Raw genomic sequence first — 19,290 nt, forward strand, 5'->3', positions numbered from 1 at the left:
CCTCTCACAGGAGTTGGATGAGTTGGGACATGCCATTCTTGCTTTGTGATGATAATCATCACTAACCTCATTTGCATTCACAGTGCTGTCAGCAGTATTTCATTGCAGTATCATCATTATCCTCATAAGCATGCTTAAAGGAGTGAAGACAAAATTAGACATGTTCCTTTTTGTAGATTTAAAGGCTTCATGTTGATGGAAAGCATCACTCGTCACTCTATTTTTTTTTTTAATCTAAGATTTAACCCTTTTACAGCAGGCTGACTCTGTGAATTAATCCTTTATTACACCCTAAACTGGTTATAAGTCAATTGCTGGGCTGATAGCTGCCCATATATTTTCACACTAAAATCAGTAAACAAGTCAGTGGAAATACTGCAAAATATTTTAATCAGGGGTGGAAAATTAAACACCAAAATATTGAAAATAACCTGTGGTAAAATTAGGCAGTTTGGTTATTTTCTATTATCACCCATTAAAGAGCATTATGGCTAGAAATTTAGATTTTAAAAATATATCCCAAACATGTAAAAAATGTGTTTAGGCCCCCAGCCAACCATCAAAATAAATAGGATAGGTTTTTAATGACTTAAAACTGCAAATGTGAGCATGCGGTCAAACAAATAATAAAAGCAAAGCACAAAAGAGGAGTATTAGGATTTTATTAGTTTCTATCTTGGATTAAATGGCAAAGGGTGCATGAAATGATGGTAGGTTGTACAAGTTCAAGTGTTCCAGACATGAGCCTATACACTAATTTGCCAACATAGTTTGTCACCTAAAAGCCACAAGAGCTTTTTGAGGTTCTTTTACCCTCTATTTTTTTTGTTTAAGAATTCAATATGCATGAACATTGTGATCATTGCTGTATTTAAGCGCCCTGGTTCCGACTACATTCATCGCCCAAAAGGCCCCTTTTCATTTCCAGTGAGTCGCTAAAAGGTTGCAAGGCAAACTAATGTTGACCCTTTGAAAGATCACTTTGGTATTGCATGTATGCATCAACAATATCTTTGCACAGAAACAAAATGTACAACTGTATAAATATACAATTCATCCACCGTGTTTGATGGCTAAAAACATTCAGAGCCTGACCTCATCACAATATTGTGGTGGAGTCTAAAAAGGAGAAGAACATAAAGTCGAGGTCAGCACCGTGAGCCCTGCAGGAGAGTGTAACCCACGGGCTGAAAAGCACAAAAAAAAGAAAGAAAATCAATTAAAAAGGCATTTAATAAAACCCCTTCACACTTCAAGTGATTTAAGCACAATAAGAAGGCAAAGTAAAAACAAGGCCCCCATAATCAAAGATAAAAACGACAGAAAAAAAAACAAAAACTAAACAAAAAAGGTTCTCTGGAGTGCAGACTTTTTTTCCATTTAAGATCAGAAGAGTGGTCCAAGCCAATCAATCACTATGGGCCGTGGAACATCACACTGGAAAATATGAAGGAAAAGCGAGGTACCTAGGCAGTGATACGACAAGTAGGAGGCGGCATAGGAAGAGGAGGAGGAACATCTAATGGTCAGGTTGGGAAGGGGTTATGGAACAGGGGGTGGTGGTCCACTTCTATACTCATGAATGAATGACAGCCACAATTGCTTGTGGGGAACATGTCATTCTTAAAGCGGAATAAATACACTTGCGTGGCCTAACAGCTACTTTTCCCCACTAAAATTTGTGCGCCAATGCTAACTGAAGGCAAGTGTGATCAACTTAGCGCCCCAACTACTTGTCTACTTCATTTCAGGGGCTTGAATAGGAGGGAATAGAGAGAGGAGGGAGGAAGGGAGGTTTATGTCGACGGGAAAGTGCTCTGCTGTTCCGATGGCGGTCATACACCCTCGACCATGAACTTGATGTCAAAGCGTCCCTGGTAGCGGTCCTTCTCGCTGTAAGCTATGTTGTCGCCGTAAACTTTGCACTCCACACGCAGCTCTTCGTTCCTGGTCAGGTTGGTGAAGTGCAGCGCCACGAGAGGCTGCAGGTACTGGGGCTGAAGGAGTTTGCCGTAGTACGGATAGTACTGCATGGGGAAGCCTCCGCCGATAGCGTAGTAATCGATCCTGCCAATTTTGCCGGCGTCTTCTTCACGCTGGAATGGGAGAATGGGAGGGGACATAGACGAGATGGAATTATTATAAAATGCAATTGAAGTCTTAGGGGAGGGGAATTTAGTCATCACAGCACCAAGATTGACAGGTAGAGAAAATAATAATAATAATAAAACAGTAGAGTGCAATAAAAAGGACACGCAGTAATGATGATAATAATCTGGAAGGATAAAAAAATAATAGGGTGGCCTGAATCAGTGATTCTTAAGTGTGGGACACAAGCGCTCTCTAGTGGTATGCCAATGTATTACAATATGCTAAACAAGGCTTCATCTTTTCTTTAAATGTTTGAATTATATAAATAGCATATATATCAGAATAATTTCTTCCATCATTTTTTTTCTCATGGGTTTTTCCCGAGACTTTCCCTAAATACAACAACTTTAGATAACTAGCAGATATAAGCATTCATTCATTTCCTGAATTGTGTATCCTCAAGGGTCACGAGGCCGCTGGAGCCTATCCCAGCTAACTACTACTGGCACCAGGCAGGGCATACTCTAAATTGGGTGTCCAACCAGCCTGCCTATCCTGCATGTTTTTGGAATGTGGGAGAAAACCAGAGTACCCAAAGGAAACCCACACAAGCCTGGTAAGAACATGCAAACTCCACACAGTAAGCTAGATTTAACCTTATGTAACATATAATACGTATTTCAGTTAGTTAAAGAATATTTTTAGGTAGTAAACTAGAAAGATTCGCCACGGATGCTCATTTCTGCACCATTGATTGTGCAAAACTTCTAATCCATTATTTCTAAGGTTTGGCAAATGAACGCTTATTTAAAATGGATTGGACGTCTTACACTGTCAATGCAGCCAATGAGCTTTTTTTTAAAAAAAAAAGTCATAAATTCATGCATGAACTTGAATTTCACACTGAAGGACAAAAAAAAGAAAATATGAAAACAAACACGCTAATCATACTCACATCCTGTAGTCATTTTCAAACAATGATGGCAAATTAAAGGGTATAAATAAGGATAATGTAAAAAAGTGCAGGTTACTCTAAATATGCATGCTATTACTTGCAGTACATTACCGTACAAGGAACATCCCGGATGAGATTTTTTAAGTGTGAACTACCTTATTGGTGCAGTGAATGGGGATCACATTTGGCTGCACTTTGTATTGAGCTTCTTCGGGGATGCTTTCATTTGAGGTGGGAGGCTAAATACAAAGAAAATGTACAATTTCAAAGCATTTTCCACAACCACTAAACCCCATTTCTGTGCAATTTACAGCACCATTGGGGCCACAATCATCCTCTAACAAGGAACGGGATGAATTTCGTTCAAATAACTCACCCGAGGACGGAAGTTAACAATTCGATTTAACTTCACGATCACACAAGGCTGTCCTTTGTCGAAACCAAAGTCCTTTTCTTTGTCATCCAAGCCAGAACAGGGGCCCAGTAGGGTCCTGGAGAAGCGGCACGCTCTTCTGACGCCCGCATCGCTCTCCAAGTCCCCGCGGTTCTTGTATTCCATTGGTTCATCTGGCAAGGATGTCAATTACGTATTCAAAACAACTTGGTAAGTGTATCCTTTTTGTTGACATACCTCCACAATCCTCAAAACTCATCTGGTTGAGTTGTTTGTCGTCATCATACTTAGCCAAAAAGTCCCTCAAGGCTTTAGTGTAAGACAGGTAGGTCTCCACATCTTTAGGGTTAAAGAATACTTCGGATTTGTCAGATTTCGGGGTGTGAGAGAGGCCTGCGGATACACAGTAAAATTTCTTATTAGTCACGTCATCATTAATAACTTGTTTTTGACTTGGTGATTTGAAGTAATCCACTGCATAATCTGGTTTAGTAAGATGCAAAAAACATTTGCTTTACAGTAATAATAATATGTGGACACTGAAGTCCAGTATTTAGTCAACTTGGGTAAAAAGTTGCATTATTTACTGCAGTAAAATGAATTGGAGTGTGTAAATGTATATTTTGCTGTTCTGTGGAATCTATCCTCAGTTAGCTAAAAAAAAATGATTACAGTATTTTCACGACTATAAGTCGCACTTAAAAGTCTTAAATTTTCTCCAAAATAGACAGTGCTCCTTATAATCCAGTGCGCCTTATATATGGAAAAAACAAAAAAACAAAACCAAAAAACCACCACTGTCGAATATTTAAAAAACACAAACGCCTGAACTGAAACAATACTGTTAAATATGCAGATGCCATCTTAGTTTACAAAATCTTCCATCATATAATTCCTCCCCCACTGCAAGATTTTATACAAAAACATCAACAAGGGCTGGCTCTAGAGGTGACTGTGTAGTGAGTGCTTCATACCTGGAAGTCAATAGCAATTACCGTATTTTCACCACTATAAGGCACACTCAAAAGTAATAAATTCTCTCCAAAATAGACAGTGCGCCTTAAAATACAGTGCACCTTATATATGGAAAAAATGTCATTCGTTGAGGGTGCGCCTTATAATGCGGTGCGCCTTATAGTCGTGAAAATACGGTAATAATAATATGTGGACACTGAAGTCCAGTATTTAGTCTACTTGGTTAAAATGCTGCGTAATTTACTGTAGTAGAATGAATTTGAGTCTGTAAATGTATATTTTGCTTTTCTGTGGAATCTATCCTCAGTTAGGGGGAAAAAACTATCAAATAAAATCCCTGTGCTGATACTGAACACCAAGATGACACTGGATATTGGGGTGGTATTAAATTCTAAAGTCGTGAGGAACCAAAATAGCCTTGTTCATGATTCCAGTTGCATATAGATGGACTATACTTTAAGTTTTTTTTTTAAATGGCATGGTCCATTACTAATATATATTTATCTAATGATGATCTTTAGTTTCTTGTCACTTGCAAACACGTATTATAAATCCATTGCTGAAAACCCTTTCCCCAAGAGCAAGTGGAGAATGCGACGTCACGTGGTTTGTTCCTATTTATAATTGTACAGTTGAGACTTTTTACTGTGAGCATGGACCAAACCCGGGAGAACAACAAGGGCATTGTTCACTGCAGTCGCTCTTCATTATGATTACCCCATCCTCCAAGCTGGGCAAGAGGCCTGCATTTGTTTGGGAAAAAAACTCTCCCCATTGAGATGTTTATCTGCCTGTGAAACAAGCTACCATTTTGAACTGGTATTACAACATTACTCTCACAGTACATTAAATGCACATTTTAAATCTCTGTTTTCCACCTCCATAAACAATAAATCATCACAAATTGGCCTTGGATTGTTTCATGTGTTCGTAAAAGAGAAAATTTGCATACAAATGGAAAAAAAAAGTAAAATATAGATCAAACAAATGCTCAGTGGCTAAATTTGTATAATGCAAGATATAATGCACAACACCCACTTAACATATAAAGCAGTAATATACAGAACCAAAGTGCTAAGAGTGAGATTCAAGTATGCCAACTATGTAACCAGAGTTTGTGACCTTGATGTTTAGGCACTGTGTTACTGTAAAATTCTCACTCAGTCTGTACACAAAAAGGTCCAACTATGACTCATTCTCCATTGCAATATGGTGGTTTACAGTACATTTACATTGTACTTTGTTGTCATAAAACCCTGGCATTGGCTTGTACGCGATAAATTCACCTCTCACGGTCACCTTTGCAAAGGATAGCGCGGTGTTATCTGGTGACTAAGCAGCTATGCAGGATGCTAATAGTATTCTTCCTCAATTAAGTCTCCTTCCTCTGCAATCCATTTATTTTCACTTTTACTGATCACCAACACAAGATTGCGTAAAAGAAAAAAAACTACAAAATTACCTGACTGGCATGATTAAGGAATTGAAAAATAAACAAGAACAAAAGAGGAACATTATATATATTGTATGACAGATCTAATCTAATAGCAAATTACCATATATTACAGATATCTTACAGTTGTGCCATTAAGCAAGATGTACTACCGTATTTTCATGACTATAAGGCGCACTTAAAAGTCTTACATTTTCTCCAAAACAGACAGTGCGCCTTATAATCCAGTGCGCCTTATATATGGAAAAATGTCATTCATTGAGGGTGCGCCTTATAATGTGGTGCGCCTTATAGTAGTGAAAATACGGTACTGTTTTAAGAGCACAACTAATATACAGTATGGATACACCAAGATTATCGCTACCATTGTTAGACAGTGAACATATTTTTCTGTTATTTACTAACACTAACCTAACAGATGTTTGTATTTTATACATTAAGGTTTCCAATGGCACTTGTAAGTCAAGATACCACCATGCTCTGCAAAATCCACTAACTTACCAGGAGGTGCGACTCTGTCTTGCCATGTGGGCTTGTAGTTGCTCAAGGTGAGCAACATGGCCTGGATGGTGCCGATGAAGATGCCAGCCAAGCATCCATAGAAGATGATATAGAAGATCAGGATTTTGACTGCAGGAGGAAAAGAAGCGGGTGGGTGCGGCACACCGTCGAAAAAACACAAGGTCAGACAAAGGTTTGAAAAAACTAATATCTCATCTGCCTAAAAACATAAAAATCCTATCCAATCACAACTTATGTTGACCTTTGAATGCATCAATTTGACCTTAAATTAGGCTTTTAGGCACCCTAGTTAGGCAAAAAAAATGCATTTAATTATTCTGCTCAGTGGAATTGATAAACTCAGTCGTGCAAAGGCTTTCTAAACACAACATTAAAACATCCGATGAGGCCTGAGCTTTTTCTAATGCTGATGCAGACACGTGGGGTCGTAGTCGTCTCCTACGCGTGAGTTACTGCGGGTGAACCATGCGTGAATAATTTTATCATAGAGGATACAAAATGAGCTAAGGCAGGAGGTCACGACGCCGCCTCCAGCCGACTTTGATATCATGCTGCAGGAAGCAATGTCAAAAAGGACACAGCAGTCGGACTCCATTAATAAATCACACATTACTTTTTTTGATGACCGTTTCCCAAGATACCTTTGCAAAGGCTTATCTCTAATGAGCTGCCGCAAGATGATATAGTAACCGGAAAAGTATGTACTACAATATAGAGATTACTCAAGGTGTTTTTCCCCTTGCAGTGATGTAGAACTAAATGGCATCATGATGAAATACCAAGGGGATATTTAACACTCTCTTGAGGGGTAATTAATAGATATAATAACAAAATGAAGGCGGATATGACTTTATCAGAGAGATGGAGCATATTTACAGGGCCAAAAATATGTTTTTTCCCATTTATTAATGTATAGACATCAATTTTGATGGTGATTTTTTTTCTTTTTGGATTCCAGAAGGTCAAACATGAGACATTCACCTCCTCTAAACACACACACACACACACACACACACACACACACACACACACACACACACACACACACACACCGAGCATTCCCAGTCAATGTGCAGCACAGTACATGACTTGTGACATTGAGAGAAGCTACAAGGACATGCGCACTGGCGCCTCACAAGAAACTCGAGAAGGTCGAAGCCTTAGTTAATCAGTCGTATTGTGCGTTAAGATTACACCGCCATCTGATCGGGGGAAACTTGATAGGGATCAATAGCTCTCCCTTCAATCCACTCCACTTTCGAGCAAGGCCAAATCACCTTGACTCACCTTGAATTGTGATGCATTTTTAACCCTTTGACGGGGATCCGCGCATTCAATAAAGCCGCTCGACGCTAGGCACAATTTTCTATCTTTTTGCGCTCACGCAAGGTCATATTTCATATCATATTTATAGCTTTCGAATTGCCCATTGCGGCATAACGGGGCGGGTTGTACGTGAACGCAGCACGGGGAAATCAAACAGGTGGCAAAAGCACGAGGCGGCTGATACTTACACCAACTGCCTCCGGTACGACCGAGTAGCTCTCCTTTCTCCGAATCCCACAGAAACTTCTTCCATCCACCATCGTCGCTCTTTGGGGGCATTTTCACCGGTTTCCTTAGATGTTTCTTTCCTTTTGGAACAGTGATACGGCGGAGAGCTTCCCGCAGTTCCGAAGCAGAGTCACCCACTCGTGTATGTTGGAAGGCTTCCAAATATAAAGAGTCCGGTTGAGGAGGGTCCCGCCCCCCCTGAACGCCCCACAGTTTACCTACTCAAGGAGGCGGATCGGCACGGACCAATTGGAAAGACCAAAAGCCTGCGTAACGGTGACGTCACCACGACACTCAGACAACCTATAGTCAGGACATTTTCTAGAAAGCATTAAAAAAACAACGGAACAACCTAAAAATGAATTTAATCCCTTTAACTCTTTGGCTGCTACTGTCGGTGGTAGATTTTCAATCCTTTTGGGCTGCCAGGCTGATTACAGCCAAGCTTCCCAGTCCTAATGGATTTGACGGCTATTGCATTTTAAGAGTCATTGCATTACAAATGTTTTTGCTTGTTTTTTAATCATTATTATTATCATTACCAACTGCATTCTTACCGAGGCTGACAATGAATGAGTTTATTTCTCACATTGCAAACTCGAGGCCCGGAGGTCAAATCAGGCCCAACATGTAATTTTTTATGGCCCGCCAAAGCAAACAATATGCATGTACTTTATATGTCTACAAAATGAAAATTATTTGTGACTAAGCAGGCAGCTAATTTAAAAAATCCTATATATGTGGAAAAAAAGTTGAGCGGAACTTTGGTCCTAGTGGGAATGTTTCCCATTATTAGTAAATCTGTTGCAGACATAAAACATGAGAACAAAATATGTTCCATTGGATTGACTCGTAAAAATGACCTGATGTTTTCATTTGCACTTCAATGAACAATGTTTTTGGCCCAGCCCATAGTGTGAGCGACACGGCCAAAAACAGCAGGCATTCGGCTTTGGTTTCTTTGAGTTTCTAAAAAGTTTTAATGATACATTTGCAAAGGCCTATTTAAATGCAATATCATATCAGGCAAGCATTTTTTTTGGCAAGCAAGTACCATTTGAAATGTATTAGTATCAAACCACAATGGCACAAATGCAAAACTAAGTGGAAATGCAACAAATTTGTGTCAATTTACTAAACAAAAAAATAACTATTACATTTCCAACAGTATTCTAAAGACTTCATTATTGTGTAACAGCAGATGAAATAAAGCTAATCCTTAAATGCACAAAATAATTCAATAAAATTTCCCGAATACGGGATGCATAAAATTATCTAATCTAATCTAAAAAGAAGCAAAATCCTCGTAAATACCGACATTTTTTCTTTTTATCATTCCCGCATCCTCTATTTGTATTATTTAAAGTAAAACCTCCTAACAGGAGGGCAAATTGCTTTTTCCCTCTGCAATCACAACTTGTTTGTGGTTCAATAAAACAAATCCCACACAGATAAGCAATGCAAAATCCTGACAAAAATCCCTTAGGTCAGTGAATCAAACCCAGCATGCATTCACAAACAGATAGTGAAGGGACACCTTCACATTCCTGTCTGTGTGTGATGCGTGTGCCGGTGCGCGCATGTGTGAAATCGCTCAGCAATGTGCTTCGGCTGCTTGTTTAAATGTAAACATGGATGTGTAAGGCAGGCTGGCTGGGCCTAGCCTCTCTGCACATGGTGGTGTAGCAACCTTTACATATCACCTCAAGGACACTCTCACCCTGTACTCGTGCCATCTTGAACAACAAAGCCAATAAGCATTGCAAAAGCTTGCGGATTTGTCATCAATTTGGAATTGGTTTAAAGGGATCAGCAAAATAAAACACTGCATCTGGTGACAGTTGAATTTTGATGCCTGTGTGAACAGTCACCTTGACACATTGACCCTTTGCTCTTCAAAATAATTGATGTTGAAGTGCTGCATGGGATGCCTCCACATTCACGTAGTGATTACCGTATTTTCACGACTATAAGGCACACTTAAAGGTCTTAAATTTTCTCCATAATAGACAGTGCGCCTTATAATACAGTGCGCCTTATAATACAGTGCGCCTTATATATGAAAACAACAAAAACCAAAAATGAAAAACCACCACTGTCGGATATTAAAAAAACACAAACGCCTGAACTGAAACAATACTGTTAAATATGCAGATGCCATCTTAGTTTACAAAATCTTCCATCATATAGCTCTTCCCCCACTGCAAGATTTTATACAAAAATCCAAAACATCAACAATGGCTGGCTCTAGAGGTGACTGTGTAGTGAGTGCTTCATACCTGGAAGTCAATAGCAATTACCGTATTTTCACGACTATAAGGCGCACTTTAAAGTCTTACATTTTCTCCAAAATAGACAGTGCTCCTTATAATACAGTGCGCCTTATGATACAGTGCGCCTTATAATGTGGTGCGCCTTATAGTCGTGAAAATACGGTAACTCATTTTGAGGCAACAAGAATAAGAATTGTCTATTTCTACTATGACCTGATGTTCCAGGGATGGAAACTGGCCAGATCCAGAAACAAAAAACTACCATCTTTTCTCTGCTTGTATACACAATAAACATTTATTTTGTGTGTAAACGGGGCGTGTGGGTGCTGTGGGTTGTTTGGTGGACTCAAGCTAAATAGTGTAGCAGCAAAGAAGTCATTTTTAGGAGTTTCAGTATATTAAAGCTTGCTGGTAAAATCAGAAAATATCCTTGTAGTAATTGTTGTATGCCATACTAATAAATTAATATCTTCATTATCATTGGATTTTAATGAAAATGTAAATATTTTTATAGGTTGATATTTGGGATGTCAGTTTATTGATCAGATTTTTATATTGTGATATGACCAATAACCGTCAAGTCAATGTTGTAATGGTCTTGAAGGAGAAAAAAATGAATTTTTGGGGTGGCTTTATACCGTCGCATGGGTTGTAATCATTTTACTCAAATATAAATATATGGTGTCATACAAACTGGCGGAAAAACTGCAAGCTTTCAAAGAAAATGTACAGAGGAGAAGTGGGAAGTACTGTGATTTTGAAAGTCCACGTGATCTGTGACTAATGTCTGATGGCCCAGAAAGAAGGGGGTGTACTGTGGAGACATTTACTGAAATGAAAGTACGGATTAAATAGGTTAACCTCTAAATCTAGCTCACTGGGACTCTGAGGTGGAATAAGTGGCAGTACCCCCCAAAAAAAATGTTTTTTGAGGCTTTATCTAGCTAACAACGTTTGGGCCACAAACTTATAATATAATCGAAGTGGATTTACAAAAGTCTTTTAGTGAGTAGTGATGGATTGCTCTTAACTTTGTGCTATGCTTAAATGAGTCCATGATTCTATGCGCCTCAATGTATTCAAAGTCCAAAGTGCTCATACAAGTTCATTTGTCATTAACTATGACTTTTTTTTTTACATATGCCTTACATTACTATACACTAGAATTCTCTAACAGCTCCTACAGTTTATGCAATGCCTACAATTGGTTTCTAAATTCAAATCCATACAGATACATCAACTATCACAGTGCAAGGACGATGCTATGACAGGTTTTTTGGGGGGGGATAAACCCCATGCAGAGTATACAATATAGAAATAGCCATTGTCTTTTCTCGAGGCAAGGCCGCCACAAAATTCCGGAAGTCAATTATTGACAGAACCATTATAGCAAGCTTAAATGCCACTTCTTAAAGGAACTTGGTTAATGTGTATGGTTTTAAAAGAATGTTTGGCTACATTTAACTTCTTTAACGACACACCAAAAAGCATCAAAATAAATGTGAATAGTGATGGGGCTTTTAAGCGTTTGATATAGATAGCACAATAGAGAGGAAATTGTGATATGGTACCTTCCTGCTTTCTAATGTACCTTTGTTTGTATGCATTGCCAATGAACTTTTGTGAGAAATCACTTTTCTTACAAATTGCCTAATTGTTTTCCAATAGTCAAACAAAGAAAACATTACAAATGTGAGAAAACATTGAACAAAATCCTCCCCATTTCAACATCTCAAGAGGTCACCATCAGTCACAAACCATCAGTATGGAAAAAACTACCAAAATAATTAATAACTTCTTATCTTATACCAAATACGTATTCGTTATGAGCAAAGTACTTTCATCTTCCACGGCGTAGAACAGGTGTAGGGAACCTATGTGTCGTGAGCCACATGTGGCTCATATAATAGGTGCATACTATGAAGACCCGAATAATAGTAGGCACTGGAATAATAGTAGGGAGTGGAAAATTCCAAATGAATTAATAATAGTAGGCACCGGAATAATAGTACTACTACTACTACTACTACTAATATTTATTATTTTTGGAATTTTCCACTGCCTACTATTATTCCGGTGCCTACTATTATTAATTCATTTGGAATTTTCCACTCCCTACTATTATTCCAGTGCCTACTATTATTCAGGTCTTCATAGTATGGCTCTTAGCTAAAATATAGAAACCAGTGTGGTGAGAGTCCCGAACGCACCAATAGGAACGTTACGTCGGGACTGTGTCATTGATTTCATTGATACACATTGAACTCATCGATATTTATTGATTAGCAACAGCGTAACAATGTTTTCAAAGGAATTCAGAGACTTTTTGTACTTTAAAAGTGATAAAATGACTGCAAAATGTCATGTATTTTGACTTTTACAATGTGACTATGGCTCGTAAGGAATAACATTTGAAAATAGGAATTGTTTATGGCTCTCTCTTTCAAAAAGGTTCCTGACCCCTCGGCGTAGAACAAGCAGTGCGGCACAAGCACGCCGCCCTCAAAGGGAATGTAAAGAAGACAGCTGATTGGTGTCAAATGAGTTGGCGGCGTACCAGTAGGTCCAAAATAACTTCATTATAATTTACCAAAAGACCACCGCTCATTCCAACACTTTACTCACGCCAATAGATTTGTAGCGGAAATGAAAATGAAGGCAATAATAAATAAAAAGAGAAAAATGTTAAAGGAAGCTATTTTTAACAACAAACAGTGGTTGTTGTTTTGGCTCTTTGAACTAGGATTTAGTACTTTGGATTCCAGAAAGCACTAGGCTGATTTATTTCACCTCTTAATACTGCCACTATCATTTGAGAAACCATAAATGTAGAATGTCCCTTAACTATCCATTTGTTCTGAAAAAAATAATAAAATCAATGTAAGGTAACAGACATTTGATGCTGAGTTTTCACAGATTTTCCGTACATAATTGTTTTCTCTTTTTTCATAAATTGATATTAAAATGGTCATGCAAGATTTTTTTTCCCTCTGACCACAGTTCAGCACCACTGAGAGAAGTTTTATGGCTGCCATTCAGCTGCAACACAGTACGAGTTACTTCAGTTCAACATCAATAACTTTATATTATATAGATATAGATATATCGACGGTCAAATGGTGACAGAGAGTTTACTGTTGAAACCAACTCTCAAAATTATATTCATGAGAGTTTAATATCTAAGAGAGAGTTTAATATCTAAGTACTATTTAATATCTAAGTACTGTTTAATATCTAAGTACTGTTTAATATCTAAGTACTGTTTAATGTCTAAGTACTGTTTAATATCTAAGTACTGTTTAATATCTAAGTACTGTTTAATATCTAAGTATTGTTTAATATCTAAGTACTGTTTAATGTCTAAGTACTGTTTAATATCTAAGTACTGTTTAATATCTAAGTACTCTTTAATATCTAAGTACTGTGTAATGTCTAAGTACTGTTTAATATCTAAGTACTGTTTAATATCTAAGTACTGTTTAATATCTAAGTACTGCTGAAACCACCTCTCAAAATAATATTCATGAGAGAGAGTTTAATATCTAAATATCTACTGTTTTCAACAGTACTTAGATATTGAAAAGTACTTAGATATTAAACTCTCCCTCTTAGATATTAAACTCTGTCTCATGAATATAATTTTGAGAGCTGTTTTCAACAGTAAACTCAAAGTCACCATTTGACCGGTGACCAAAAGACCGGCGACCAAAAGACCGGCGACCAAAAGACCGGCGACCAAAAGACCGGCGACCAAAAGACCGGCGACCAAAAGACCGGCGACCAAAAGACCGGCGACCAAAAGACCGGCGACCAAAAGACCGGCGACCAAAAGACCAGCGACCAAAAGACCGGCGACCAAAAGACCGAGCACTGTACGTAGTAATGGGAATGTTTTTGGGCTAGCAGAGAAGGCCTTGCTGAGCCCGACTGCCCACCATTATAGCACTTTAATAGATCCATCCATCTTTCCAATTTCACCCGCTTAGCCAAGGTCGGGGCACGGGGGCCAGCAACTTAAGCAGGGAATTCCAGACGTGCATCTTCATCCAGCTCTTCCCAAGGCGTTCCTGAGGTTAGGTCATAGAAGTTACCATAAAACAGGAATGTTTACTTGATTTGTACCCTAACCTAATTTTAGCTTTGACAAAAAAATCCCTTCTTTTAATCGATGAAGAGTCAATGAATAACATGTATTGAAGACCTAATGTAATAACAACTGTCTATTAAATATTCATGGCTCTTCCTTCTTTGTCAGAGGTATACTTGTAATTTACCACAACTCCTTCCATACGGACTGGCTAAGCCTTCTGGTGTTGAAAGGGACATGCTTACGAAACATTCGGTTACAAATTAATCAAGATTTCGCTCACATTTAGCCGCCACTTACACCAGTCCAAAGTTTAACCCTCAATCCTTCCAATAATTCATGTGATGGTTAATATTTGAGCAAAAAAGAAGAGCCAAGCTACTGAAATATTCCCTAGCACATTTGAACTAGAGACATTTTTCCGTGTTATGCAGAACCGTAATGTAGGCTGTGAATTTCAGAATGGAAAAGGAAAGAAAACACCCAGACGAGGACACAGTTCAGCATTTGGGGAAACTACTCTATCAGATGGCAGTATTTTCACAACTCAATTTGGGAGAAGTCGTGTTTTTCGTCGTTTCAGTATACCTAATGTTTTGGGGGCGTGGCTAAACCGATTTGAGTCGGCTTTACTCTGCCGTATGAAAACATGAAGGGTTTCTTATCTGGGATTAGAACTACTGCAATTGCAATTACCTATAGTACTTATTAATTATCAGTAAGCCCGTTTTCATCGCAATTTTTATGTTTCCTGGCGATAAAAAGCAAAGTGGTGATATTTTACCGTATTTTCACGACTATAAGGCGCACTTAAAAGTGTTAAATTTTCTGCAAAATAGACACTGCGTCTTATAATCCAGTGCGCCTTATATATGGAAAAACAGAAAACCACCACGTTGAAAAAACACGAACACCTGAACTGAAACAATACTGTTAAATATGCAGATGCCATCTTAGTTTACAAAATCTTCCATCATATAGCTCCTCCCCCACTGCAAGATTTTATACAAAAAAATCCAAAACATCAACAATGGCTGGCTCTAGAGGTGACTGTGTAGTGAGTGCTTTATATCTGGAAGTCAATAGCAATTACCGTATTTTCACGACTATAAGGCACACTTAAAAGTCTTAAATTTTCAACAAAATAGACAGTGCGCCTAATAATCCAGTGTGCTTTATATATGGAGAAAGAAAAATTGTCATTCGTTGAGGGTGCGCCTTATAATGCTGTGCGCCTTAAAGTCGTGAAAATACGATAATTGAACTTTTTTTTTACATAGTAGTGTAGTATCGGTAACTGCATATTGGTTTAAAAGTGGGGACTGATGTCATAGTCAGGCAAATAAGTGATGTTTGTTCAAGTCTGCATGGTGCATTACTCAGCATCACATTTAGCCATTGGCATCATGTGGATGATAGTGCTCATAAAGTGTGTTTTCGTATTATTTAATAGAGTCATTCAAAATGCACTTACGGCCGTGACTGTCCTGCACAAGGTTTAAAATCCATTCTAATTCAATTTGGTAACTTATGAATATTTAGCTGACATCCATTTGTGAGATATCACTCTGTGTTGTACTAGATATGTTCAAAGTATAACCTTTTTCCCTTTTTTAAAGGTTATTTGATTTGATTGACTTCCGTTAGCTACCGAGCCAAAATATAAATTATTTTTTTCTTCAATATATGGTGAAGATATCATTTTATCATGTTAAAAGTGGATCATTAGAAAAAAAGTTTTTCCTCACCCTTAAGGATTAATTAGGATTAAAATGTAAATTCTATTGCTTTCTCCTGTTTTAAGTGGCAAAACTTTTGGAACACCTTTCAAAAGCAAAAATGAACAACATTTTTCCCTTTTATATTTTACCCTTTAGAAAGAAAATGTGACCTGATCTACATAAAGAAAGAAAAAAAACAAAAGCACAATGAAGCCCCAAAGCCTTTGTTACCCAAGGTCATTTGACCCCGCCCCCTTGTGACACCAGCAATATAACTCAGACAACCATTAACAGATTGTTTGACTGATGTGAAAATATTATGCTGTAAATCACAGTCTTGCGTCTCACATAAAAGCAAGAAAATGTGATCCTACAAATGCAAAGAACATATTTAAAAAAAAAAAATCTTCAAAAAGTTAATTTTATGTACATGAGGAACAAAACAACTATACGCAAAAAGTAAAAATGCTTTGAGTGGAGGTCAAACCATTCAATTAGGACATTCACATTCATATCATGGTGATAGATCACATGCTGATTGCAGTCAGTGTCAACAAAGTTTGTGTGCATGTTTGTATGCGTGTTTCAAGTCTCTCACGGAACTGCCCTTGTTATACAATTTGACCTCTAAACAATAGTAGCAGCCAGCCATCACTTAAAGCAGGGTTAGGGAACTTATGGCTCGGGAGCCATATGTGACTCTTTTGATGGGTGTATATGGCTCTCCGCCTTTTTAAATCATATTTTTTCTTCATTAGACTCTTCTGCATGCATACTCTCATTGATTAGCAACAGTGAAATAATGTTTTCAAAAGAATTCAGACTTTTTTGTACTTTCAAAGTGGTGAAATGAATAATAAATGCTCATATTTTCATGTATTTTTACTTTTAAATTCCGAATATGGCTCTCAAGGAAAAATATTTGAAAATATCAATTGTTTATGGCTCTCTTTGTCAAGAAGGTTCCCGACCCCTGACTTATAAACTACTATTAAACTGTGATTTAAACAAATTCCCATTGGATTTCCACTGCAATTTCCCCAATTGACAACAATAGAGTGTCTTATTTGCATAGTGAAATGACTTTTCTTGTTTTTTTTGTACCAAGAAATAACAAACATTGATTAATTTACATATGTGGTCATGTTGATGCTGCATTTCAGGGAATAGTCATGCCAGCATGATGCAAATACACTGCAGGGAAATGCGAGCTAAACTCTTTTGGAGTCGTGTCCTAAAGACGAGTCACCTTGCGGAGCTCTGCACCACTTCCTGTCTTTCCCTCTATGTCCAACCCCCTTAGCTTATGACTACTTCCTTCTTCCAGCTGCATGACCTTGTACTCATCGCCCCACCTGCAATTGTCTTTTGATGGGGGGCCGAAGCCTTTAATAAGCTTTGCGGCGGCCATCGGTCACGTTCCGGAATGACGACTGTACAACAGCGTTTCCTCTTTGCAATTACAACTCAGGACATTGACATCTAAGAGAGAGATGAGCTGCAACAAACTCCTCCTCCTCTTTTCTGTAGATCACCTGAGTAGTGAACCAGGAAATAAAGGCGCTGCGGCAAGTGCAACGTCCTTCACGGAATGTCCTTTAATTGAACTCCCCCTTTTTTTAGGGGCGCTTTGACAGTCTTGGGCCCATCACACACACACACGGACGTTGCCTTAGTCAGCATTTTTTGCCGAAAACGTCTTATCAGCGGCCACAAAGTAACTGGACTTATAAGACAGAATGTACAGCGAGATAAAGAGAGAAAGAGAAAGCGCGAGAGAGAGAGAGCATGGCGTCTCCAATTGCAGGGAGTTCTTTCTCCAAAAGCAGGCTGTGTCCTCCAAATGTCACCACTGATGGAAAAGTACTGTCCCACCCATATTAGGATCTCCTTCAGTTAGAAGTGAAACAATACCCGCTTTTTTTTTTCTTTTTACTTTCTCCATTTCTCCTACCTCACGTCCACACCATTCCTTTTCTGTACTATGTGAAACAATGTACTTTTTACACAATGTAAACTGATCTTGTTGTCTTTGAAAAAACAATGCTGCATTGTTCTTTTGGATTAAAATCAAATATGGTGTGGATATATCTCTACACAGTTTTTCTTATTTCGAATTGAGCATATTCTGTTTTCCAGTGAATGATAAGCCTATTCTTTCATTTTCTTTACTACTTATCCTCATAAGGGGTGCTGGAGCCTATCTCAACCGTCTATTGGTGGTCAGCCAATCACATTCACATATTAGGAGAGTTCATTTCAACTGCATAGACAATTCAAACTCAGTAAGTGGTAGTTCACACAGTACTTAAACTGCATGCATATATGACATCCATTCTTTTTTCTTGTAGTACTCCAACAAATCTACATTGTGTCCCTTTTTCTAAAGCCAAGGTGTAATGGTGCATTTGGAATGTCCATTGCATGAGAAGGGAGGGGAGATCATTCAAAAGCATACTGACAGATGAAGCATTCTCGCGTGTGTTCAACCATGAAATACTATGATACACACACTTAAAAAAATCCCTTCTATAAATCAAGGAAGATCTTTGTAAGTGTGGGGTACTTATGCATACTTTTCCAACGTCATCTAGTGGTGGATGAGGATTACACTTCCTTTAATATGAAAACAAAAAATGACTTAAGATTTTTCAATGAGTAAATGACATTTGGAGTTTTTTTTAAATGGTGGACAGTGGTTAGCGCGTCGGTCTCACTGTTCTGGGGTCATGGGTTTGAATCCAGGTCAGTCCACCTGTGTGGAGATTGTATATTGTCCCTGGGCCAGCGTAGGTTTTCTCCGGGCACTCCGGTTTCCTCCCACATTCCCAAAACATGCATAGTAGGCTGTTTGTATGCTCTAAATTCACCCTCGTTATGAATGTGAGTGAGAATAGATGTCGAATTGGTGGCCAGCCAATCGCAGTGCACAAGGAGACTAAGGTCCAATGCCTCATGCCTGAAGTCAGCTAGTATAGGCTCCAGCACCCCCTGTGACTCTTGTAAGTTTACAGTGGTTAAGGAAAAAGAAACTACCTTGGAGTTTGATAGGGGGACATAAACAAATGTGTACCTTAGATTAAGAGACAGTAGGGGTAATGGATGATAAGGGGTGTCTAAATGGCAGGGTAAGATACGGGAAAGGACAAGATACGTGGAGGGTAGGCTACTAGACGCAACACAGGGAAAGGCAGCACGATGTAATACTGGCGTCGCGTCTGCCGGAAATATAAAAACGAAGAAGAAACCGAAGAAACAAGAGAAG

General features: G+C 38.4%; 1 protein-coding gene across 1 annotated transcript; it reads right to left on the bottom strand.

Moving 5' to 3' along the window:
* Positions 1 to 645: 645 nt before the first annotated feature.
* atp1b1b (ATPase Na+/K+ transporting subunit beta 1b) lies at positions 646 to 8,102 on the bottom strand. The gene is made up of 6 exons (XM_077729661.1): positions 7,905 to 8,102; positions 6,370 to 6,498; positions 3,678 to 3,833; positions 3,423 to 3,613; positions 3,202 to 3,285; positions 646 to 2,096 (listed from the first exon to the last, which is right to left on the bottom strand). The coding sequence occupies exons 1-6, from the start codon at positions 7,993 to 7,995 to the stop codon at positions 1,836 to 1,838; spliced, it is 912 nt and encodes a 303-aa protein (XP_077585787.1). The 5' UTR covers positions 7,996 to 8,102; the 3' UTR covers positions 646 to 1,835.
* Between the last annotated feature and the right edge of the window lie 11,188 nt (positions 8,103 to 19,290).

This window comes from Stigmatopora nigra, chromosome 1, assembly GCF_051989575.1.
Source record: "Stigmatopora nigra isolate UIUO_SnigA chromosome 1, RoL_Snig_1.1, whole genome shotgun sequence".
Taxonomy (NCBI): domain Eukaryota; kingdom Metazoa; phylum Chordata; class Actinopteri; order Syngnathiformes; family Syngnathidae; genus Stigmatopora; species Stigmatopora nigra.